Here is a 25,180-nt window from a genome sequence, read left to right as displayed (position 1 = left end):
AAACCAATCCAAAGAAGATAGTCCTAAGGAAGCCATCTTAGTCATACAATCCGCTCGTCTAAAATGAGTAAAAATTTACAACCCGATCAATTGAGTTGAATCTGAAAAAATAACACAACCCCACCTAAGCTAACCCCCGAGCACCGATCTTGACAATTAGATGAATAATTGACATATTTTTCTACATAAGCTTTCTTCACCTAAAATAATAGCATAATAACTATAATATTTGAGTTGAATAGAAAATTAAAGAAAATCAAATAGATCTTCGAAACATTACTGTTGGAGAATTTCCTAGCTGTTTGTTCACTGGGAGTTCGTATTATTCATTGTAGTTAATATTTTGCTTTCCTTTTACAACGTTATAATTCTTACATTGCTGAATTGCTTGTTTTTCTCTAATCATCTAACACGATCACCTGCGGGTTACCTTCCTCGTTATATTCTGGTGAGGCGATGTCCTTGCTCGCTTCAGCTTCAACTTCCATTTCATCAACAACGCTACGTTTCTCTGGTTGAGGTGTAGAATCTGGCTGATCTGGGCATGGATCATCAGAAGCTGGAACACGAGCAGATGATTCGGGAATTTCTACTTGAGTAGATGGTTCAGGCTTCTCGTCGATGAGATCAAGGTCTATTGGCATCAACCTGTCGCTTTCTTTTTTCGATTCTGAATCTTTTGCAGGATCTATCTCCATTTCTGTGACAACAGCATCCTTTTCACTGTCTGGATCTGCAAGTGATGGTTTAAGACCCAAATCGGTGCTCGGTGATTCAACGACAACGGGTTGTGGATCAGAAACTGACGTTGGTTGTTCGTTAACGGGGTTTGACTGTGAAGAAAGAATTCGGTCCACGTCTTCAAAAATCTTCTCTAAGGGGAGGAGGTTATTTTTCAAGTCAGAAGCTGCATGGTGGCTCCCAGAGGGTGCATGGACCAGCTCTTTGCAATTTTCATCCAAAACCTTGCACATCTGCTAAGAAAACGGATGATATATTTAAAAGTTGAGACCGAGATTTGTGAAGAAACGTTCACAGATGAACGCCGTTAACGGTTTTATAGAGAAAAGAAACGAAAAGAATTACCTCATTGTAAAGCTGACTTAATTCTAATCTATCAGGATTGTCATCACATGCAGTAGAAGTTTCTTCTGAAGCTGCACAAGGCAAAATACAGTCACGGTCAGTTTGTTACCAAAGAATCCTGGATTTTTTGACAACGGCGTTCAAAAGATTGTTCACAAAGGTTGTAAAAAGGATTTATCCGCTTTGACCCGTTACGTATCGCCGTCAACCTCACGATTTTAAAATGCATCTACTAGGGAGAGGTTTCCACATCCTTGTAAGGAATGCTTCGTTCCCATTTCCATCCAATATGAGATCTCACAATCCACCTCTTTTGGAAGCCAGCGTCCTTGATGATACATCGTCTAGTGTCTGGCTCTAACACCATTTGTACCCAAGCCTACCGCTAGTAGATATTGCCCGCTTTGGCTCGTTACATATCTCGCTGTCAGCCTACGGTTTTAAAATGCGACTACTAAAGAGAGGTTTCTACATCTTTATAAGGAATGATTCATTCCCCTTCCAACCAACGTGAGATCTCACACCCAAACACCATAGTGTATACAACGAATTCTCAAACAATTCAAAAAAAAAATCTTAGTATTTGGGTCACCTTGAGTGCACCAAGACTAATCTCACGAGACAACCGCCTGATCCAACTACATTTGGTTGTTAAAGAAATTCGCAAGAAGTTAAATCCTAAGTAGGTAGCTTCCCTAGCATGAACTCATTCCCTCCAAGTCCTTTATCAAGCAAGTTTAAACCATAGTATAACGAAGTTATGAAAGCTATTCTTAAGTAACCAATTATTAAAGAAAAGGCGCTTACAAATTGGTTCTACTTGAGGCAACTGATCCTTCTTTTGAGTATCAGTCTCCATAGAGCTAGGACCTGGCACATTCGAAACCTTGGATTCATTCTCAATATCTTCACTTGTCATTTCATTTGCCTTTGTATCGCCCTGAGAGAAGAGAGGAGGAAAGAAGAAAAAAAATGATTCAAGAAAAATGATTTGATACAATGATATCTAAAACCCAACAATTTAATATAGAGTTGATAATCAAGCTAAACAGAGTCGATAATAGCCACATTAGTTTGAAATTTTCTAAGATGGACCACGACAAATGTTGTAACAACCCAAGCTTAACGCTAGCAGATATTGTCCTCTTTGGGTTTTACCTTCTGGGCTTCCCCCTCAAGGTTTTAAAACGCATCTAATATGAAGAGATTTCACCTTTATAAAGAATGTTTTGTTCCCCTCTCCAACCAACGTGGGATCTCACAATCCACCCCCTTGGGGGCCCAATGTAATTGTTGGCATACTGCTCGGTATCTGGCTCTGATACCATTTATAACTACCCAGGCCCACCGCTAGCAGATATTGTCCTCTTTGGATTTTTCCTTCTAGACTTCCCCTCAAGGTTTAAAACGCGCCTAATAGAGAGAGGTTTCCACAACCTTGTAAGGAATTCTTCGTTCTCCTCTCCCACCGACTCCCACCGACGTGGGATTTCACAAATATCTTTTAACCTTTCAATGACTCGAACTTTGAACTAGAATCTTCTTGTTCAGTTCAAGGTTCCATAAATAATATGCGGATGAAATGCGAGTGATTATGGCGGGCATTCAATGCAGTCCATATTTTGAAAACCTGTGACCACACTAATGCCTTGGAGTTTAGAACTTACAAAGTATTCTTTCTGGTACTCTGCATTCAGCCCTTTTTCCAAGAGGAGCACCCTTTTCTTGACGAATTCAACCTGTCGTCTCTGCATATCTCTAAAATGATAATATATAGACGAATCTTGATATAACTGGGATTGGTTAGCAGTATCAGTTCCTGCTCCCTGCACATCAGAGGCAGCATCGTTTCCACCGCCGTTTTCCTTTTCTCTGGACTCGCTACCAGTTGCTTCAGTATTTGATGTGTTTCCACCATTCTGAACAAGCAAACCGGTTTGTCCGGGAACAGGTAGGTTAACGACAGGAAGATTCAACTCCAGACAAATCACCTCTTGAATCTTGAGGTCCTTATCGTCAATAATCGCTTGCCATCTACCGTAGCCATGCCTTGAGATATGAGAAGATTTGAAGATTAGTGCTTGAAGATCAAAGCTTTAAAATTTCAAGTATGAATCTAGCAGACATATTTGTGGAAACCTATGAATTGATAACCCTTTGTCATAGTAGTAATACAAAATCAAGTCATCAATCTGAAGGAATGAAACAAATTAGTGAAAATCCATACTTCAGAACAGCAAGTAACAACAATCTATCATGTTCTTCCTTCCAATGTTTTCCACCTTTAAGTCCGGGGTAACGAGATAAAATGTCGTCTGTGAAAAGTGGAGCATTCGGATTTTCTGGGACAAATTTTGCCTATAATTCCACCAAAAAGAACAAAAAATGATCACATAAGTAAACATGCATTGGCAAAAAAATATGTAAAAAGATTACTATAAGAACAAAATCCCCAAAGAATCATACAAGAACCCTCTGATTACAGACAATCTATAGTAGTTATACTCCGTCTCAAAAAGAGCCATGGAATTTGGCTAATTCATTCATCAACCCCCAACCTTTTCCCCTTCAAGTTAAAACTATATTAATTATTTCCAGCCAAGTAAATCCTCCAAATGGTTGATTTTATAGTTTTGTAACAGCTCAAGCCCACCGCTAATAAATACTGTCCTCTTTGGGCTTTCCCTTCTGGATTTCCCCTCGAGGTTCTAAAACACGTCTGCTAGGGAAAGGTTCCCACACCCTTATAAAGAATGTTTCGTTCTCCTCTCCAACCGATGTGGGATCTCACAATGCCACCGTCCGGTGATTGGCTCTGATACCATTTGTAACAGCCCAAGCCCAAGCCCACCGCTAGTAGATATTGTCCTCTTTGGGCTTTCCCTTCCGAGCTTCCCCTTAAAGTTTTAAAACACGTCTACTAGGGAGCGGCTTCCACACCCTTATAAAAAATGTTTTGTTTCCCCCTCCGACCAAAGAGGGATCTCCCAGTTTTAATCTACAGTTTTATGCATTCCCTTGAAAAGTTGACTACATAGCATTTAAGCCACATTTCCATCCTTACAGAAAAGCGAACGCCCCAAAATAGTCCATAATTTGAAGAATAGATACCCAGCAGATCTTCAGGCTGAAGTACAAGGAATTACAACAATAAAACAGTAAACATATTAAAGCTTACTTTATCCCTTATCAAGAGTATAACTGCAATTCTGATCAGCACATCTTGTATTCTGAGTCCTTCTTTAGGAACACCATCTAAACGGAACATCATGTAGAATATTAAAATATTAGTATTCCACAAAAAAATTAAAATGCAGAAACAGTTAAAGACAAAGCATCAAAGGATGCACGAGATTTGAAGCCTTGTGCATGTTAAAGCTTCATTTTAAGTCTGCATTAACGTCGAGATTCCAAATCACTCTTTTTTTCCTCTTAATTATTAGCTAGGGAGTTCTCATATAAAACCGACGTATATCACATACATACGTACGTACATACATACATATATATGTACGTACGTATGTGTGTGTGTGTGTATATGTATGTATGTATGTATGTATGTATATATATATATGTATGTATGTATGTATGTATGTATATATATATATATATGTATGTATGTATGTATGTATATATGTGTGTATGTATGTATGTATGTATGTATGTGTATTTTTCTTTTCTTTTTTTTCGTGACAGCTTTGTTTTTTTTTCTTTTTTTTACACAAAACAAGTGTTGAGGATACAATACCCGAAAAGTTGGGGGAGTCAGTGATATCTTCAGCAATGTGAGATAAGAAAAGAGTCCCATATCTGAACAAAAAGTAATGATTGTAAATCAACACATCAAACATTCATAATATTATCTTTTTTACTTCTAAAATGCTTCATAAATATCTATTAAATAAATATGACCTTGAATTTTTTGATATTTAATTTTTTTTTTTTTTTAAACTTATTTTAATATATAACTTTTACGTTTTAATTTAAATTCCAGAGAACAACAAACAATAAAGGGTTATAAACATGTTTCTACTTGTTTTTTCCAATAAAAATGAACAAGAAACAAAAAATAGTTACTCCACAGCACTTACTCCTTTATTTCTTCATAAGTCTTCTGCTTCATACGAGAATTAAACTCCTTCCAGTCAAAGTCCCCGACGCCAAACCTGTGTCGTGTAAATCAACCGTTATCACTTGACAGCATAGAAACGCTAACAATGAAAATATTGGTAAAGCTTCATTTACAAACATGAGAAAGTAGGCAACGTAAAACACTTATGGGGTTAAAGACAAATCGGGAATCAGGGACAGAAAAAATAAAAAATAAAGCACAAAAGTTGGCAAGAACCTCATTAAAATTTGCACAAATGCAGCCCTTTGATTTTGGTTGAAACCAAGAACTCTGAATGCTCTTCCTTCCCCTTCCATTAAGGGAAGTGGCTCAGTGCTATCCACTGGAAATCGAACCATGAAGAGTCAAGATCAATAAATTAAGGGATTATCAAATAATCAGAGTAAACGGGAGCAAATTTGAATTATACCGCGAGATTTCCTCCGATAAGGCTTTTTCACAGAAGGAATACCAGTTGAATTTGCTTCACCGTCAGTCAAATCAGCTTCATAGTTATCATCCTCACCCTCGGAGCTTACATCTTCTAGTCCAGCGAGGTCGTCTTCTTCAACAGATACCATCTAAATGGATTTCAAAGTTCAAATCACCCAACTTCAATCAGTAATGACTCAAAAACACTATTTGAAACAAACTGACGAACGACGAACATTTTAAATTTCAATCAAGTTAAATGGAGCATAATAGTAATGTTTCACAACTGCACTTATAGTAATGTTTCCGAGGAGGGTCCAGGAGAGAGAACAGCTATTTTACAACTTGAAGAACGTGGCACGTTTTGTAGGAATTGCATTGATTATAACTACATATATAACAATGATATCATATCTGACTGACCTGTTTCCGGCTCCTCTTTCCTTTACCCAAAGCATTAAACTCTTCTACCTTATGCACTTCATATTTGTCCTTCAACAACTCTTCCCAATAGCTAGCTCTTTCCAAGTTGCTTGCAACAGGCTTATTTTCCATGGATGCCCTTTTGGCTGCCTCTTCTGCTGCAGCTTCTACCTCGTCGATATACTCAAAATTTGCCACCTACAGCATATAATTAGGTCTGCATCACTCACAAACCGAAAATGAACACAAAAGTGAAGCAAATGTTGTAAGCATTCCGCATGCAAAAAAACAGTTCTCAGAGAGATTTCACGTTATAAAACTGGGTTGCCTCGTATTGTTATAAGTGTTTGTTTGGCATACCCCTTTTGAAAAAATTGTTCCTCAAGTGAAGCAATTTTGTTCGTCTTTAATCTGTTTTCAGAATTTCTTGAAAGTGCTTTTGAACATCAAAAAATTTAACCAAACCATGTCAACTTTTTTTAAAAATATATATATATATTTGTAATCATCCATAAATATTTTAAAAGGCATGCCAAACGTAGATTAAATGAGAAATCCGACAAGTGAATAAAAGGGTATATAAATGCCATGCTTCTCCTTCCCAATTTGCATGCTGACTCCATAAATTTCAAACAAATACTGTTATCTGAAAGACATAATAACGCAATGACAATACCTCGAATACGCAGTTCAACTAACAAATCTTTATGAATGCACGAGAAAATAATTAGTGTAAATAAAACCTTAAAGGCCTTCAGAAATTCATCATCCTCTTCGTCATCCATGGTTGCTTCTTCGTCTCTAATTTGATCACGATCCAGCAATCTGTGAACAATGTTATGCATAAGATTTAATAACAAGCATATCGATAGTTATTGTTTAAACTGACGGAATTAAAAGTTACCTTTCTATCGCAGCATCATCATAATGAATTTGACGAGATTTCCCTGCCTCATCATTCTCATCAGCAAATAATTCCTTTGAGCCATACCTTATAATATCATCTAGCTCTTCCTGAAATGAAATGAGATAGGCAAAATGTTCAGTAAAACTCAAGAACAAGAATACAAAGTGCTTCTTTGTTAAAGTAAAACTACACATATTAGAGAACTTGTATACCTGATTGATGTTCTGAGCCTTCAGCCTTCCGACGACTAAATGCTCTAAAACCATCTTCTTCTTTGTCATTTGCATCATCCTTTCTTCAATGGTCCCTCGTGTTACTAACCGATAAATCATTACCTGCAACATCAAACCAAGCTCCCGAGTAAAAACAGTGAACAGCAGCTGTAAGTCACAAAACATTCCAAAAGAGAAAATTCAAGACCTTGTTAGTTTGCCCAAGTCGGTGAGCTCTAGCCATAGCCTGTAGATCAGCATGGGGATTCCAATCACTACAAATAGACATTAGTAGAATGATATTGGTTAATAAAGCTGGTTGAGTGAAAACTCATCAAAAACCACAAGAAGTTTTTTCACCGTTCGGTAATAATCATATGCATTGACATGTTAATCATCCAAATGATTAGCTTGACCAATCAAAAATATTGGAACCAAGGCATTTTTTTTATTCAGTATTCCAAGCAACTACTAAACTGTAGTAACATCGATCAGTGATGTCGGGAGCAGCCAAGCACCTCACTTCTTAAGCATTCACCTCTGAAAAATTACAGCTAACGTATTTTCCCAGCAAATATAAAAATGAACTATGAAATATAAAATGAGAAGATTATCACACCTGTCATATATGATAACGGTGTCAGCAGTTGCAAGATTTATTCCCAGACCCCCAGCTCGAGTAGAAAGCAGAAAACAAAATCTGGAGGAACCCTTGGCATTGAATCGATCTATTCGAATTTGTCTTTCAGCTCCACAAACCTTGCCATCAATTCTTTCATAGTGCCATTTCTGACCCATAAAACAATCATACCGATCAGACTTATACTCAAAAGAATAGCAGTCTTCCTTTCTCTTCAATAAGAATCGCTACTGCTTTTTCTTACCTTGTAACAGCAATAGTCTTCTAGCAAGTCCAACATGTGTTGAAACTGTGAATATATGAGAACTCTATGACCTTGTTCTTTAAGTCTCACCATCATCTTATCCAGCAAATGCAACTTCCCGGAAGTTTCCAAAAGCTGTCTGTCAAGTTAAATATAGTAGTACAAAATTAACCAATAGGAATTCAAATTCCATAAATAACTAGCATTGGCTCTACGAATATGGAAAAAATCATAAATTTTTATATGCCAATCTAACTATTTAATATGAAAGGGTGAAGATCAAGGTAGAAAATTACTTATACGCTTCTTCAGCATCGTCTATATCTGGTTCAACTCCTTCTAACATGTAAGCATGACAACAGAGCTTCCGCAATTCCATAACGACATTGATAAGAGAAATCTGATGGAAATGTTTTAAACTTCAACAATCTTATAATTATCAAATAGAAAAGGAAAAAATTGTAGACGGTGAACTTGCAGCCTTACCTGTGCACCACCACGGCGAGTTAATATTTGATAGTTTCGGGTTAAAATGGCTTTGTAATATTCTTTCTGCTTACTGCTTAATTCAACACGCAAAATAAGTTCTTTCTTAGGGGGTAGGTCCTTCATGACATCTTTCTTGACCCCTGCCAGAAATTAAAGGTTAGAAAAAAACACTTCTAAACACAAAATGATTTCAAACTAATGGAGACAAAAATATTCTATTTGTGCTGTGAAACTAATAACTCAAAAGACTAAACTGCAAAAAAAAAAAAAAAAAAAAGTCAAAATTTTTTAATTTTTGTGAACATTTGAACTATCACTAGACAAAGTTTAAGAACCTTACTTCTCAGGAGATGAGGAGCTAACATTTTGTGTAGCCTCAAGATTTGCTCCTCTTGATTGATATCTCTGAACTCCTCTTGAAACTCCTCAAGACTTCCAAACTGAAAGAATATAGGCATCCATAAGTGATCAAATCCTAATAAATTCATTGATCATGTTTGTATGATTTATAACCAACATATGCAATATATCTGATTCGACTGGAGCGTCCCACTAACCTTCCCAGCGTCAAGGAAGTGCATCAGCATGAAAAGTTCATCGAGATTATTCTGAAATGAAAACACGAGTAACTGTGAGAAAACTGCAGGCATTTACCCTTTTCACAAATTTGGCTACATGCATTTACATATGAACAGCCAAGTTGAGAGATGGGAACATCAGATATATGTATGACTTAATTCAACATCATGTTGTTCCTTAAAATGAGCGGAGTAATTTTAGAATAAAAATTTTGAAAAAAAAAATTGCCAAAATAGTAGGAAAAAGTAACGAGCAAACCCAAAAACGCTAAAACAATAAACTGGAAATTTTTTCAACATGTTGAAGGTTGCAAATACCAATGGCACCATTGTATTGAGATGAATAAATTCAGCATCAACAGAATGAAAAAGCAAAGAGTTAGCTACATCTTCCGTTTTATTTTCCAAGACGCGAACTAAGAACAGAACGACATTACCATACTGGTGGTAAGTCATGCTATACAATAGCAATAAGAAATCCAAAATCAAATAATATGATCTTTAATGCACTAATATGATCTAAAACAAACCTGAAGAGGAGTTCCAGTCAAGAGTACTCGATGGTTACTTGAAAATTGTTTCAATGAAGAAAATAATTTTGAATCCTTGTTCTTAAGTCGATGGCCTTCATCAATAATCTAATAGAAAAATCAACAATAAGAAAAAATGGTAAGTTAGCAATTATGATCCCTTAAATGAACATCACACTTAGCATGGGTGTTAACAGAACATATTACTCACCAAGGATTGCCATCTTATAGGCTTCAGTGTTGCCACATCAAAGTTAATCATCTCATATGACGTCAGCAGAACATCAAACTTGATTCTATCTTGCTTACTTTCAGTAATAATTAGGCCAGATTTCTTTTTCTTCACTTTCTTATGATTCTTTGGAAAGAAAAATTCATATTCCCTTATAACTGCACGAGCTTGCGCAGAGCCCACATACATAACCTACAGCAAGTAACACATTAACATAATGCAAGGCAACAAACATTATGACGAATTAATAATGAACAGATACATACAACATTCATATGTGGAGCCCATGTAGCAAATTCACGCTCCCAATTTCGAAGCGTCGATAATGGAGCAACCACCAAGTGAGGAGATAAATTCTCTTCATAAAGGGATGCTAAAAAGGCAATACTCTGTATGGTTTTTCCTGTAACCAAGTAGAAATGATTTTTTTTCAAGTTAAAGATCAAATGGAACCTCTTTTTACACTTCTTTTTATTGAGAGAACCGATAACTCACCGAGCCCCATCTCATCAGCAAGTATCACATGAGTTTGCTTGGACCAAGAAAAACGCAAGAAATTTAACCCTTCGAGCTGATATGGATGTAATGTTCCTTCATTTGCATCGAAAGGACAGCTTATCATATCATCATGAGAAAAATATAATATACTACACTTAAACATATAGGACAAAATTATGTACCTCCAGAAAGAAATTCAGGACTACAATCATATTGTTGGAATTCTTTTTGTTTTTTCTTTACTTCACCAACATCACCATGGATGCTTTTGTTCTTATTAGAAGACTTGCGGGATCTAGACTGAATTTTATGGAATTTGTCGATTTCGGGCTGAAAGGCAGAGATGTCCGATTCAAATTCCCAATAGCATTCATCATATGAAAGTTCTTTATATTTCACCAAATACTCTTTTTCTTCATCGTTTTCCCTACATCATTGAAAAACAGCATCCATGTCAATCAGTTTTCAGTTTTCGCTCCATCATTCTAATTCAAATTGGCTATAACATGTAATGGGAATACAGTACAGGTGATTTAAAGCGTCAAAGAGATCTATACCCATACAAGAGAAACCATATGACTGCCGCATACGGACAAGAAAAATGACAATAGTGGTATGTCACATTTTGCCACCCCACAATGCCTGGGCGTTATAAAATGTTGCAACAAAGAATGAAATAAAAAGATTTAAGGAACTTTTTGGAAACAGACAATAAAGGACTTCAATATTCAACATTGGAGAAATAATATAAAAGATGCTGGACAAGAACCAGGAGAAACATCATACAAGTGTAGGGTGGGTACATAGGAATGCGGATGCGTTAGATCATTTCATTGAAAAAAAAAAATTTAATCAATTAAAAAAAAAGCAAAAGGTCGAACAATTCTGTTGATTCGAATTGGCACTGATGGTTGAAAGATTATAGTCACAATGGAACTGATGCAACAAACACCAAGAAAAGAATAAACCTGCAAGCAAGAATCCGGTCCACTGTAGTCCATTCAGGTCGAATAGCAACATAATCCTCCTCGGCATTGTTGTTTGATGCCATTTGCTTATGAAAATTGTTTACTTTAGTCTTCAAGCGAGGATGAGTTTTAAAAGCTCTAATAAATTCTTTCTCAGGCACCCTGAAAATTAAGAATAAAGGGAACATAATAAAAGATACGAGAAAAATCAGGGCTGCTACCGGAAGTGAAAGGACAACAGAAATCAAACAGAGATATTGCTGTAACAAAGCAGAATCAGTAAGAAAATAACAAAATAAGTTACCATGTGCAGTGTAGATAAGATAACCCCTTCCACTTTACGAGGTATTGTTTCACAAATATTTGCTTTGAACCGAGCTTTGTTGCATCACTATCTTCAGCAAGAGTAGGGCGCATTTCACAGTCCAATAACTTATCGATATCACTTAGGGGGCTTACCTGTGAGATGTAAATAGATGTGAGAAAAAATTGGTTGACAATAATCGCTACTAAGTCTTCATAAAAAACAACTCAAGGTTCCGAAAAAGGAATCGTACACATTCAGGGCACCTCCAGTTGCTAGGGACAGGCGATTTCAAGGGTGGAACTAGACATTTAGGATGGTAAGCATATGTACAGGTTTCACAAGAGAGAAGATTCTCACTTTCTCCACAAGCTTGACATGCATCTTCTTTCTGTCATAGGAAGTGAAAGGACGGCAGAAATCAAACAGAGATAAAATAAGTAGACTAGAAAATTGACAGAATAACACCATCACTTCCACTTAAGTTGGCGGTAAATGATATGGGAAAGCATGACAAGCCTTCCAAAAGAGGATTCTACCAAATTATGCTCCCACTTGATAGCTGCCAATCGACGTTCACAACTATCCAGAATAACCCTTATATAAGTATCTTAAATAAACTTACCGTTAGTGTAACAGCTCAAACCTACCGCTACCAAATTATTGTCCGCTTTGACCCGTTACATATCGCCATCAACCTCATGGTTTTAAAATGCGTCTACTAGGGAGAGGTTTCCACATCCTTATAAGGAATGTTTCATTCCCCTCTCCAACCGATGTGGGATCTTATGTTTTTTCGTACATCCTTGTGTTCTTTCATTTGTTCAATGTAATTTTGGTTTCTTTAAAAAGAAAAACGAAGTCCTCGCAATTAGAGGAAGCTAGAGAGATTTATAAGAATGGGCTTAACATATTCAATATTTTGTCCTTTCGTACAGTTAATAAAATGTTTGCATCCCTCGATGTAAATTTGTACAGCCGATAAAGAGAAAGTGACTTGGTAAGGGGTCGTTATGCTTGTGAGCGAAATAGATAAGTGAGTCCCATTTACTACAGCCACTCTACATGAACAAATGGTTTCTAAGAACAGTCCCATTTTCATCAGGCTCACAGGCAGTTGATATAATATGAAGAGGGGTCTTTAAAATTTAGTTCAGACAAAAATAACAAGAAGGAAAAACTATTTATGTAAGAATCATATGAAATACGACAGAAAAAGACTGCTGAGCCTTGAATTACAGAAAATAAGAAAAGTACACAAACCTTGTCTTCCCGCTCTAGTTTTTCAAATTTATCCTGCGTTGAGCCAGGTTTTTTATGCTTATAATCGAAATCGTCATCTGACTCATCGAGATTATACACTGGCCTCCGTTCTGATCTAACACGAAGCCTCTCAACCAGGCTACTCATATTCTGCACCAAGAAATCATTACGTTAGCGACTTAACATACAATAACAATTAGTAACAACACTTGAACACTTCGTAAAATTTTTTAAAAAAAAAAAAGAAAAACAAAGGAACAAATTCTTCTGAATGAAGTCATGACAACTATAGTAATAAGATAGCGCTGAGAACAGTCGGAATCGTAGTAATTGCAGAGGAAAACCTTTAGCTCAAAATATACAGCAAAGTTCTCAGTTCTAGGGTTCGCATTAGTATGCAACAAACGTGAATGAACCATGTGAAACGCCAGAGAAAGAATTAACCTTGAATAAAATCCTACGTCCACAGTGGCTCATATTCAAATACATTACCATAAAAAGATCAAAACAAACATGAAAGCATAGAAGAACTGTACCGTACACGCCAAAACAGTATTGAACTTCCAACACGCAACGCAATGAACAATTTCCCAGAAAACAAATGTAAATAAACAACGAAATAAAGATTTTCATATGAGCTACAAAGAAATAAAACTAAGCACATTCAATCCCAAAAAAAAAAACGAAAAAATATGAACGCATGACCGAATGCCACTGCCATAAACGACGATGAAATCTCCACAAAAAGAAAATCAAACATTTCATCGCCACTGAGAAAACCTAACACAAGTTTTTCAAACCCAGAAGCAAAATCATCAATTCTACACGGCTCCATCAACAACATTCAAAATAGAGAAACAAAAAAATCATCCCTCGCATCATAAAACCAGCTGAAGAAAGAACTAATGAGCTCCACTTCTGATATAAATGTGGCGGGAGAGAGAAAATACGAGAATTACCGAAGAACACCGGATCTTGAGGCCGATATATCGTCGGAAATCAGCGGGAAATCCAACCTCGAGTTAGGAGAGAGTAGAACAAGGTCTGAAGAGAGAGAGAGTGAACAAAAAGCAACGCTAATCTCAGAAAGTGAGTAGGATTATGCATGTGAGAAGCTTCCTGTATGAAGATTAACAGAAAAAAGCGGTAAATGAGAAGTGAAGAAGAAGAATTACACTCAGATCAGCGGACGGGCTCATCTAATTCCATCGTCTCATTCTCGTCTTGAATCTCAACAGAGAAGATGATGTTTAAATTCTTCTTCTACGACTCGTCTGTAAACAGGAATGGTTGCTTTTTGATACAGAGAATTTGGAGAACAGGTCCGAACGGGGAGCCCTTCCCTTGCCCAAAGCAAAAGCAAGCTCCGCTACTGACCTTGTCAATTGGGCTTTTGACTGATTTTGGGCCTTTTTTCCTTCTTAAATCTTGAGCTTCAACGAGTTCATCAATGGCCGACATTGGTAAGATCATCGGAGATTTTGAAATATCTTCATCATTTTTGTTGAGATAAATGGAAGTAATCTATATATAGTAGTTTAGTTTAAATAATCGATCGCATTGGATAGTGTTCGACCGTGTTCGATTTCGGTTTAAGAACTGACTTAATTATTCAACTTACAGATTTATCTCGATTAGTTATACCGTTTGTCGTCAGTTGTAAATTAACTACTGTATTCACCGTCGGAGGAAGTGACGTTTTGGATTGGTTTACCTGTCAGGCTCGTACATTTGTCGGATTCACGTATTTTGTATTAGCTTAACGAATTAAGATACGTGCTAAGCTATCTAGGTTTATTAATATTCTTAGCTCATACTAAATTCTTTTTTTTTTTAATTTATATGTGTACGAGATATTTTAATTATAATCAGTGATCGTTCTTATTTAAATAATTTATGGCTAGATGAATTAAAAAAAGGCTCAATAATAATTTAAAATTTTTAAAAAAATCTTTAAAAAATATTTTTAAGAGCGCTTTAAAAAATATTTTTAAACTTTCAAAAGTTTCGTTAATATCTTCCACTTTAAAAAAAAAATTAAAAAATACTCTTCCGTTAATACTGTGTTCAAAAAATACATACGAAAATTTAAAAATAGCATTAACACCTTAATTTTTATATAAAAAAAATTAAATATTTTATATTATATATGTTAGACGCCATAAATTTTTTTTTAATGTTATTTTTGAAAGTTCGTTAATATTTTTAAAATGTGGAACAAACCCTAAATTTTTTTTTTTAATTTTTACGGAAGTTTTAGGGTGTTTTTGAAGTTTTTAACAAAAAATTCAAGGTTTTTTTTTTTTTTTTTTAAAGTTTAAATGTATTTTTAAAACAAACTATTAACGATCTTCCTCCAAAACTAATTGTAATGTTAACTCGAGCACAGTCCAATCGTTCCTACATTCACTTCATTCCAATAACTCGAAAAATATAATTCCAATAACTCGAGGATTAAAATGATATTTTTACCAAATTATTTCATACTTGCCTAAAATTTATCAATAGAATAAAAGTTGGAATCTCATAACTACTTGTATTGAAAAACGTGTCAATTTTATCTCGATATAGATGCAAATTTGACTTGATTACATAATAGGAAAGTTTTCCCGATACTATCATTCCTATTGCCATATATCATTTCATAACGACACGAAGTTTATTAACATTAAATAATTATTTTTTTGATAAATAAAAAAATTAGAGGTTCAAACTAAGGATGCTCGGATCGGTTGAGACATTTTTTAGATCCAATTGTTGGAACTGTTACTATATAATAATTCGACCCAACCATAAAATTTTTGGGTTAGGTTGGTTCAAGTTGGTAAAACATTTAATTATTTATTTTTAAATTTTTAATTAATTTTTGTAACTCAATATATTTTAAAAAATTATATTTTAAATAGATAATTTTTTTTTAAAAGATATTGGAGAAAAAATAATTATAAAATTAAATAAATATTATTATTTTTATAAATAATGTCCAATTACATAATAAAACACAACTTTTAATTTAACTAACTGTGTTTAGGTCAAAGTCAACAAGTCCACGTCAGTGTCGACAAAGCTTCCCAGAGACCGGAGAGAAGACTCAATTCCAACCAATAAAAACAGCCCACATCATCCAAATGCCACGTGTAGGCTTTCAATTGGCTAGAACAGAGGTTTCTTACGTGTCACCCAAACCACGTCGAAAACCCAATTTACTTCGATTTCCGTGACTTCGTAAAGAAAAAAAGGATTAATTAATTATTTAAATCTAATTTTGAGTTCCACCGATCGAACTCAAAATCGAAATTGCAAAATTCTTCCATTTTCGTTATTCACGTCGTTGGTTTTGGCGAGTTCTTCCGATCAACCGTGGCTTCTTCAGGGTCCTCAGGTTTGTCTCGGAGAAAACCTTCGTCTTCCGCTTCTCCTCCGCCGTCAACGCCGACGAGGATCGTTTACAGAGAGAGAGTTTCGCCGTCGCATTCCGATTTGCCTTTCTGGCAGCGTAACTGGTTCATCGCCTTGCTTTTCGTTATGGCTATCGGTTTCTTCGCTCTTGCGCTGTTTCTCTTCCTCGGTCTTGATCTCGACCATGGCTCTCTGTCGTCTGCCTCTGCTGCGTCATCCTCCGAGGGCGTTGAGGTTTGAATCTGTTAACCTTGTTAAGCGATTTGTTCGTGTTTGCATCGATTCTTTTGCACTGGAATCTGATTATAAGTTTATGATTAAGTTTTTTAGTAAATCGACAATGTTGATTCCATTTGAACTATAAATCATGAAAGATGAAAAAAGATCACTAAAAGGAGGTAGATAGATGATACATTGAAAATCAATTTTAACTTTTCAACCTCGTATTTCATTTGCTTAAAAATGTGCGGGAAGCCGTCGTTTAAGGAGATTTGGATTTTCTCTTGGGATTTTCCTGCTTGGCGTAGGAGTGATCAAATGAAATGGACGAGGAAAGATATTATTATTGATGAGTGAGGAAAACGGCAATATAGATTGGAATTGAACTTAGAAGTGTGAAGCACTCGGAATCTTCTCAAACGCAGATAGAAAATTCGATGGAAATCGCTTGGTTTTTTCTTTTCACTGAAAAGTGTACATGAATCCATCTCTTAAGCAGATAATGATTTTTTTTTCTTTCCTGTAATTTTTTAATCCTAATCTATTGAACAAAGCTTGAATTGGGTAAGTGAATCTTGTACTTGGAGTTGATATATTGATTGGTATGTTTGTTTGACAGATTACTTATGGGACAGTGCTAAAGCTAATGCACGAGAAAACTAAATTCCGTTTGCATTCCCACGACGTGCCTTATGGTTCTGGTAGTGGGCAACAGTCGGTCACCGGTTTTCCAAATGTTGACGATTCCAATAGCTACTGGGTAAATCTCTTCCCATTGCAATTTTACTCGTTCCACATTTCCATGTGGAACAAAAGCTGTCATCTGTTTCTCCCCCTCTAGTATTTTCGTGTTTCGGTTGCAACTGTAACAAGTTTATCATTGGCAGATTGTAAGACCTCAGCCTGGGACATCTGCAAAACAGGGAGACACCATTAAAAGTGGAACAATTATCAGATTGCAACACATGAAAACAAGGAAATGGCTGCACAGCCACCTGCATGCATCCCCAATATCGGGAAACCTAGAGGTTATTGAATTGTGTATTTCACATTTAACAATTCTTTTGAGGACTGGATAATCTCACATGCGTCGATTGCATTTCATCTCTTTATATTATCTGCTTGCTGCTGTGATGTTCCTCTTGTATTGAATTTTTTTGGTTGCTTTCGGTTTTACTTCACGGTGATTGAATTAATAATATAAGCTCAACGCTGCCATTCTTCAAGTGCATTTATTGAGCTCGACATTGTTTCTGCATCATGGAGGTAGAAAGTTAATCTGTTTGCGATGCATGTTGAACTTGGGATTATATTCCTGAGAATTCAGTTATTAGTTACTAACGAAAGTCATAGTGGATCATACATTTTGTAGAACTAATATGTGCTTTCCTCATCTTTTCTTACCTGCCCAAACTTTTCTAGTATATGACTGCCTCATCTGTTTGGAGAATGTTCTGTTCGTTTCAATGTACATGTACTATATTTCTGGCATTCACGAGCTCTAAGAATCGTTGGTTGAGTATTTCATTCTGCATTTATAAATTTTTGCCCTATGCTAGATTCTGTTCTTGAATTTCCGGAAGAAACCAAGTCGAGGTTGGTCGCCATTATATTTTGCGTAACAAATGCATTTCAAAATTTAACTTTATAGTATGACATTATTATCATTTCGTTTTTTATGACGCTTTCCTTTACAAGACATTCATGCCATGTCTTTTTTAGTTCTGAATCACTTTTTCTATTTTGAACGATATCAAAGTTTTCCCAGTCATTATGATGACATGTTTTCTGTTGGACTTGTTTTTGCAATTGGCTTATTCCATATGCATACCTCATTGTATATGGTTGGGGGATATGAGGATTTTGGATCCAATTTCTGGTCATGCTTTCCAACTTTCCATTAATATATGGTCATTAGACATGACAATTTTGATTTCAAATCCTAATTATGGCTTTTATGCTCCATAACGGTTCTAGACTCTGCTTGGTGCAGGTCAGCTGCTTTGGTGGAGATTCTGATTCCGACACTGGGGACTACTGGAGGTGAGACAATAATTTTCTTTGAAAAATGTATACTACGCATCTCGATACGAACGAATGGTTCCTCACCTGCAAAATTCAATAGGCTTATGATCGAAGGGAGTGGGAAGACATGGAAGCAAGAACAGAGAGTTCGGCTTCAGCACGTCGACACCAATGGCTACCTACACAGCCATGACAAGAAGTACAGCCGCATAGCCGGAGGGCAGCAGGAGGTGAGAACAACAAACAAATGATAGTGATTTGGAAGTGAGAACTCCTAACCATTTTATATGGCTTTACAGGTCTGTGGAGTCCGAGAAAAGCGAGCTGACAACGTCTGGTTAGCTGCCGAGGGCGTTTACCTCCCAATCACCGAGACGAAGTAGAAACTTTCTGGTGAGATAACAATGTATTAACTTTCAAAATCAGGCTACTTCTAGGTTCTTGAAATATTGAGAGACTGTTTGCCTGTTTTACATGAAGTTGAGCTGATCATTATTACTTAAAGAAATGTGGATGAAGTCTTCCATAGATTGCTGCTGTTCATTGATAGGGTATGTTACAGTGACATCCTGTATTTTGGATAATATAGTTCAACTCTGGGGGGAAACTGATATTTAATGAAAAGAACCGTCCACTTTCAATCACCTCCTCTTCCTTGCCAGGGCAGTTTGGTCTTTTGCCTCGGCCAATTGTTTTTAATTACTATAAATTAATTCATATATCAAGGATTTTTTTTTTTTTTTTTGTCCCACTTTGGTTGGAAGGAGAACAAACCACCATTTACAAGGGTGTGGAAACCTTCTCATTTTAAAGTCTTGAGGGGAAGTCCGAAAGGGAAAGTTCAAAGAGGACAATATTTGCTAGCGGTGGATCTCGGTCAAATGGTATCAGAGCCAGACATCGGACAATGTGCCAGCCTTCTCGCTGTTTCCCGAAGGGGGTAGACACGAGGCGGTGTGCCAGTAAGGATGCTAGGCTCCAAAGGAGGTGAATTTGGGAGCAGTCCCACATCGATTGGAGGAAGGAAAGAGTGCCAGTGAGGACGCTGGCCTCGAAGGGGGTGGATTGTGATGTCCCATATTGGTTGAGGAGGAGAACAAACCACCATTTATAAGGGTATTGAAATCTTCCCCTAGCAGATGTTTTAAAGTCTTGAGGGCAAGCTCGAAAGGGAAAGTCCAAAGAGGATAATATCTGCTAGCGGTGAATCTGTGCCGTTACAATTTTGCTTTTCTTTCTTGAAGAGAAGAATCTAGGTGAATTTGTGCCGTTACAATTTTGCTTTTCTTTCTTGAAGAGAAGAATCTAGGTGAATCTGGGTCGTTACAATTTTGCTTTTCTTTCTTGAAAGAGAGGAATCTAGCTTTTCTTTCTTGGAGGGAGGAATCAAGAAAAAGGGAAGGGGAAGGCTATTAGTTTCCAAGTCTCATTTAAGGAAAGTGTTTCTTTTCTATTTCTAATTAATTTAAGTATAATTACTAATGAATACGTTTCAAGAGAGAATGTTTTCCTTTTTGTCATTTTTATTAAATTATTTTTTGAAAAACAGTAAATATTTTAAATTCACTCATCTCATGCAAGTTTTAATTTGAAAAAACACATAATCTTGATATAAATTAATGGTTTATGCCAATATTTGTGACTAAAATCATCCATAAATAAAATGCTTACTAGATATCAATTTTAGTTCAAAATAAAAAATAAAAAATAATAAAAAATCATTTTTTTCTAATTCAAGCAAGCATAGTAAAAAATCACAGAAACAATTAAACAATGACTAACATAAAAATAATAATGGGTTTTAATAAATAATCTTCCAAAAGTTGAGAAACATTTATTTTCCATTAAATATTCACTTGATAGCCTTTGACTTTTTTAGTTTTAAAAAATTAATTAATTTATTTTTTCCAGTTTGGAAACAAATATGATATGAAAATTAAATTAGATCCAATGTCCAAAGAAACATCCTTAAGATTTCACAAATTGTAATGCCCCACACAATCGCTGTCGGACAACGCAACACAAACACAAATCTACTAGACACCATTTATTAAGTATAAGCAAATAAGCACCCGGAGCTTTAAAGTTCCAAATGCAGCAGCAGCTGAAGATGATGAACATCAAAATTAAATAAAAATCAATGTCCAGGTAACTATATGGTTTCTAAGACTCAAAGTGCCACCCACTTGATATTCAGGAGGATTTTCATTCCATCTTCATTGTTCGAGATAAGACCTTCATAAATAACTCAACAACCGATCATAATTCTCATTACTTCACACATCAAATCCCCAATGAAAATAAAAAAAGAATTGAGAGAGACACACAAGTTATTCTCAGCCTATCAACGTATCATACTCCCGTTAGCGTGATAGACAATAAATGAAAGTATCATACTCCTGTTAACGTGATAGACAATAAATGAAAGTGGTATGAAGTTACTTAATAATACTAATTTTAGAAAAATTATTGTCAAACAGGTGCATTTCCAAATAATTCTAATTATTGTTGCTAGACCACTAGAGGCACAGGGAGAGGGTGTCATTTTCAAATAATTCTCAAACACATTTACTGCCTACACCTTCCACTTCCTTCCCCTTGTTTATTGCAAGTCCCAGCTACTTTTGGTTTAACAACAAAGCAATTGCAGCACCTCATTTTAATAAATATATCACATCTTTGGGGAAAGTTAGAACTTGATTTTGTGCAGAAGACCTATAGAATAGCTAGCTAGTCCAAAGTTAAAGAGACCCAAAAGTTGAAAATGAAAATAAAGAAGTTGCAGAGATCAACTTTCAAAATCTATATTGAATTAAAAGCACTGTAGCATAATGCTACATTTGCAGTAGAGATGTTACCTCTACAGCTCGCATCATCGTTTACAAGGAAAACTGCATCATTCCTGAAGAAGAAATATAATGTAGCTTTGTTAGTATAATTCAAATCCTATCATGTTTATAAAGTTCTTAAGAAATGTTATAGAAGATCCTGAGATAGAGAGTAAAATATTGGAGAGAAAGAGGCAAAGATGTTGGAAGGAGACAAGAAGGGGCAGTGAACAGTACCTGTTTCAGCTACACCTTCCAAGTTCAAGGAAAATAAATAAATAGCATTTTCAGGTTTCTACTTTGTAGGAGGAAAAATAATGTTTGTAAGAGAAATATGTGTACCAGTGTTGCTAATATTAAATTCTACGGGGCCAGTGATGTATATGAGGAACAAGAAAGAATAATTGGGATCTCCAAGAGTCCTCGACTATGTTCTATCACTAAATTCTATTCCCCATTTGGTATGGTTCTGATTTTATGAACCTAAACTTATTGGGAGAACAAGATAACTTGTAATAAAGACGTATTTCCCATTGTCATGCAAATTTAGAAGAGAACAAAGCTACAAAACAGATGAAATGTTTCAGATCTTCCTCTAAAATGGTGTTAGAAATTAAATAGCATATGATGTAAGCTCATACCATTGGCCAATAGGACCAAATTAAAACTTTTTAGACCATCGAAACTAAATTGCAAAAACATCATAACAATGATAACTAGAGCATATATTTAACCTAAATTATTAAACAAATCCTAAATACATTTGTGATATTAAATTTATAATAAACAATGAGTCGAATTAACTTTATGATGAACAATAAGGCTAGTTAAATAACACCCACAAGAAAAAGAAAAAGAAAAAAAACAAACTGCACAAGATAAATGGATTTATGAAGAGAGACGACTAACTTCAGAATTATCGAGCAGTTAGGCACTCAAAACGGCAAGCTTCTTGAAGTGGAGCTTGATGTGAGGGACTTGAAATGATCAGAAGGCACAAGATCTTGAGGTAAGTTCGCTCTCCTAACGATTCTCCTCATGTTGTTTTGCAAGCTCTGCAGCACCAATTGCTTCACAGCATTCTTCTCTTCACTCACCAAATCATCCAATCCTTCCACTTCTGCAGAACCAAGAATTGGGTTTGTAAAAGAAGATGAACCACCACAAATTCGAGCAGAAGAATTCCAACCATAATCACATATCTCTTTTTCTTTATCGACCCTCAAAATCTGCAATATCCTCGAGGCCCTATTTTGAGTCAACGTACTGCCCAAAAGAGTTAGTTCCAACAAAGCGGATGAAATCCCAGCTTCAATCATTGCCTGCCTATCACGATAAGATTTGTGCGCCATTGCCATTAAAATATACGAGGCCTTCTCTTGGCACCCTGGCGAATCACCCCAATTCAATACATCAATTACTATCGCAAATGAATCTGGAAAAGTGCTTATGGCTTCTCGGCCTTCTGGGATTGATACCACATTGCTTAAAATAGAGAGAGCTCTTTCACTGACTTCCATGTCTCCCATCGAGTTTAGAAGAAATGGGATCAACTTGGTTTCTAAGATAAATGGAACGTTGGATGGGAAAATAGAGAGGTTATAAAGCGCACGTAGAGCATCTTGTTTGACTTGTGAGCTACCTTTTTTGTCTGGGTCGTATAAGTTCTTCACCAGGAAAGGAATTGCACCTGATGACCCAATTACCAGTTTGTTGGTATCTAATGCGCTCAAGCCGAGGAAATTTGCAACTATGGCTTCGGAGACACATGGATTTATGGAATTATCAGATTCGATCAGCTTAAGCATTTTGTGAACAGTACCTGTTTTGACAATGTCCGCCTTGTTCCTGCAAAGAGGGTAACCAATTAACTAAATCCTAAGAACTCATAATTTCAGAAATAAAGTTGTCAATCTATGTATGTAAATTAGATTAAAAAAAAAAGATTATCATGTGGTAGGGGAATTAAGACAAAACAAGGACATCAAGGGCATCCACATATCAGTCACTGGAGAAAATCACAATGGATTCAGAAGTTTATAGAACTTGGAATAGAAAGCATCAATAAAACAAAAAATCGCAGAAACATGTTGGAGAGAATACTGAAAGTGACTCCTCAGTACCCAAACAAAAATATAGGAAACTGGATAATCACAAATCCCACGCAGAATGAAGAACACATGGAGATTAGGAAAGAGAAAGAAAGAACAAAAAAACAACCGATTAAAAAAACGCGCGTTAAGTAAAACATGTGAAAATCAAGAAAATGGAGAGAAGAAAGTGCAATAAACAATTCAAAATCGGAAGATTCCAATGAAAAAGAGAACTTACATATCGTTTCCAATTCCAAGATTGAGCAATGCATAAAGCGAGGCGATCTTAGATTCATCGTCTTCCAAATCAAGCATTCCAACCAGCGGTGAAATGGCTCCGAGTATTGCGAACGTCTCTCTCGCTTCTGCATCTTCTTTTGCAAGCAACCTAACTCGACTCGCAGCAGCTCTCTTCTTCACCAAATCATCATCCTGCAGTTTCTTCACCACGCATATGAACTCCTCCAGATCCTCCTCCTCCTCCTCCTCCTCCATCTCCTGCTTCGATTCCTGAAATGACTCCAACCTCAGAAGATCCAACAGCTTCTCCGACTTCGCATTGGACCGCTTCGGCCTCACCGACTTCCGTTCATTCACAATCTCGGACGCCGGTTTAATCGCCGAGGCAACAGTACCATCGCCGTCGTGGTGATAACAATAGCGAAAACTTCCGCTACAACTTACAGCGTCGAAAATCTTCTTACGGAATGAAGCAGCGGAGAATGACGTACGAAGGCGAAAATTTCCGCAAGCGGCAGTGGAAGTGGAAACTCGGTCAAAAACTACAGATCCGACATTGTTTCTTTCACACTTGACCATATCGGAAACCGGAAACTGCTTCTGAAACTAGATTGCAGAGAGAAGAACACCGCGAGGAATCTCCAGAGGAAGAAGAAGAAGAAGAAGAACATTGAAATGCATTATTGCCTTGATTTTGCTCCGTTCTTCGATCTCCTTGAAAAATTTCGTTTGGTTTTTGCAGAGCTTCACACTCTGCTCAGAACTAGAAAAGAGTTGGCAACTTTAGCGGCAAAAAATGGCGTACCGAAAAATCAGTTGTGGCATTAAATAAAATAAATAAAATAATACAAAATTGTTATAATTTAGATGATAAGAAAAAATAGAAATATTTTTCAATATTTAATATCTAATTTATTATAAATTAATTATTAAAAAAATTAGAATTTAAATGGTAAGTTATTTGATAAAATTTAGGAAATACAATTTTATATATAATTTTTTAAAAATAAATCAATGAATAATTATTATTCAATTTTTTATATGCATATTAAAGACTCAATCAATAAAAAAAATATATTCTTTTAATAAAATTTTAAAAAATAAATCTATAAATGCGAGAATTAATTTCTTTGCTTTTTAAAATTAAAAAGTTTTAAATTTTATTAATAATTTAAATATTTTCTTTAAAAATATGAAATTCAAAATCACAATAGAGAAATTAAAGAAATAAATACAATTTCCAAAAATATATTTTTTTAAAGAATATAATTTAAAAATAAGCTTGTAAATTAAAATAAGTTAAATAATTATTATTCACCAATAGATTAGCACGTGTTCGATTTTTCAACAAACAATCTAATAGACGAAAAGTCGATGTGTCAGATTGTCTTTATTTTAGACGTAATCAAGACATGTGTCCTAATCACCATTATATCAGTATTGTGTTCGATTTTTTCAA

The 25,180-nt window shown here is 35.7% G+C and overlaps 3 protein-coding genes across 6 annotated transcripts; 1 reads left to right on the top strand and 2 right to left on the bottom strand.

The window, feature by feature from the left end:
• Positions 1 to 234: 234 nt before the first annotated feature.
• On the bottom strand, positions 235 to 14,271 carry LOC111446153 (CHD3-type chromatin-remodeling factor PICKLE). The gene is made up of 32 exons (XM_023084844.1): positions 14,093 to 14,271; positions 13,877 to 13,961; positions 12,918 to 13,067; positions 11,908 to 12,045; positions 11,655 to 11,809; positions 11,351 to 11,512; positions 10,565 to 10,809; positions 10,380 to 10,475; positions 10,151 to 10,287; positions 9,864 to 10,076; positions 9,653 to 9,760; positions 9,102 to 9,152; positions 8,885 to 8,984; positions 8,542 to 8,684; positions 8,352 to 8,455; positions 8,056 to 8,194; positions 7,791 to 7,960; positions 7,380 to 7,446; positions 7,172 to 7,294; positions 6,957 to 7,066; positions 6,796 to 6,877; positions 6,053 to 6,250; positions 5,628 to 5,778; positions 5,435 to 5,540; positions 5,178 to 5,252; positions 4,835 to 4,896; positions 4,265 to 4,341; positions 3,314 to 3,444; positions 2,754 to 3,135; positions 1,894 to 2,026; positions 1,087 to 1,157; positions 235 to 974 (listed from the first exon to the last, which is right to left on the bottom strand). Exons 3-32 carry the CDS (start codon positions 13,062 to 13,064, stop codon positions 399 to 401), a joined length of 4,452 nt encoding a protein of 1,483 aa, XP_022940612.1. The 5' UTR covers positions 13,065 to 13,067; positions 13,877 to 13,961; positions 14,093 to 14,271; the 3' UTR covers positions 235 to 398.
• A 1,900-nt stretch (positions 14,272 to 16,171) lies between these two features.
• LOC111446714 (stromal cell-derived factor 2-like protein) lies at positions 16,172 to 19,204 on the top strand. The gene is made up of 6 exons (XM_023085648.1): positions 16,172 to 16,550; positions 17,155 to 17,295; positions 17,423 to 17,563; positions 18,529 to 18,578; positions 18,661 to 18,790; positions 18,860 to 19,204. The coding sequence occupies exons 1-6, from the start codon at positions 16,443 to 16,445 to the stop codon at positions 18,941 to 18,943; spliced, it is 654 nt and encodes a 217-aa protein (XP_022941416.1). The 5' UTR covers positions 16,172 to 16,442; the 3' UTR covers positions 18,944 to 19,204.
• A 1,309-nt stretch (positions 19,205 to 20,513) lies between these two features.
• Positions 20,514 to 24,495, bottom strand: LOC111445991 (U-box domain-containing protein 7-like). Of its 4 annotated transcripts, XR_002710978.1 has the most exons (4): positions 23,720 to 24,495; positions 22,298 to 23,236; positions 21,419 to 21,462; positions 20,514 to 20,795 (listed from the first exon to the last, which is right to left on the bottom strand). XR_002710978.1 is itself a non-coding variant. In XM_023084583.1 (3 exons), exons 1-2 carry the CDS (start codon positions 24,298 to 24,300, stop codon positions 22,324 to 22,326), a joined length of 1,494 nt encoding a protein of 497 aa, XP_022940351.1. In that variant the 5' UTR covers positions 24,301 to 24,495; the 3' UTR covers positions 21,205 to 21,462; positions 22,298 to 22,323. The 4 variants fall into 4 exon arrangements, 2 of the variants coding, with proteins under 2 accessions (XP_022940351.1, XP_022940350.1); XR_002710977.1 differs by having other exon boundaries at positions 21,419 to 23,236; XM_023084583.1 differs by lacking the exon at positions 20,514 to 20,795 and having other exon boundaries at positions 21,205 to 21,462.
• Between the last annotated feature and the right edge of the window lie 685 nt (positions 24,496 to 25,180).

This window comes from Cucurbita moschata, unplaced genomic scaffold (genome assembly GCF_002738365.1).
Source record: "Cucurbita moschata cultivar Rifu unplaced genomic scaffold, Cmos_1.0 Cmo_Scf00008, whole genome shotgun sequence".
NCBI lineage: Eukaryota > Viridiplantae > Streptophyta > Magnoliopsida > Cucurbitales > Cucurbitaceae > Cucurbita > Cucurbita moschata.
Note: the sequence above shows the minus strand (reverse complement) of the source record. Positions and strands in the feature narration are given on the sequence as shown.

Excerpts from the sequence above, each read along its gene's own strand:
- LOC111446153 (XM_023084844.1), bottom strand. The coding sequence starts at position 13,064 with ATGAGTAGCCTGGTTGAGAGGCTTCGTGTTAGATCAGAACGGAGGCCA. Across the intron at positions 10,077-10,150 it reads GGGCTCCACATATGAATGTT|GTTATGTATGTGGGCTCTGC; the intron begins GTATGTATCTGT and ends TACTTGCTGTAG. Across the intron at positions 3,136-3,313 it reads TTGTTACTTGCTGTTCTGAA|GCATGGCTACGGTAGATGGC; the intron begins GTATGGATTTTC and ends TCATATCTCAAG.
- LOC111446714 (XM_023085648.1), top strand. The coding sequence starts at position 16,443 with ATGGCTATCGGTTTCTTCGCTCTTGCGCTGTTTCTCTTCCTCGGTCTT. Across the intron at positions 17,564-18,528 it reads CAATATCGGGAAACCTAGAG|GTCAGCTGCTTTGGTGGAGA; the intron begins GTTATTGAATTG and ends TGCTTGGTGCAG. Across the intron at positions 18,579-18,660 it reads GACACTGGGGACTACTGGAG|GCTTATGATCGAAGGGAGTG; the intron begins GTGAGACAATAA and ends AAAATTCAATAG.
- LOC111445991 (XM_023084582.1), bottom strand. The coding sequence starts at position 24,300 with ATGGTCAAGTGTGAAAGAAACAATGTCGGATCTGTAGTTTTTGACCGA. Across the intron at positions 23,237-23,719 it reads CTTGGAATTGGAAACGATAT|GAACAAGGCGGACATTGTCA; the intron begins GTAAGTTCTCTT and ends CCCTCTTTGCAG.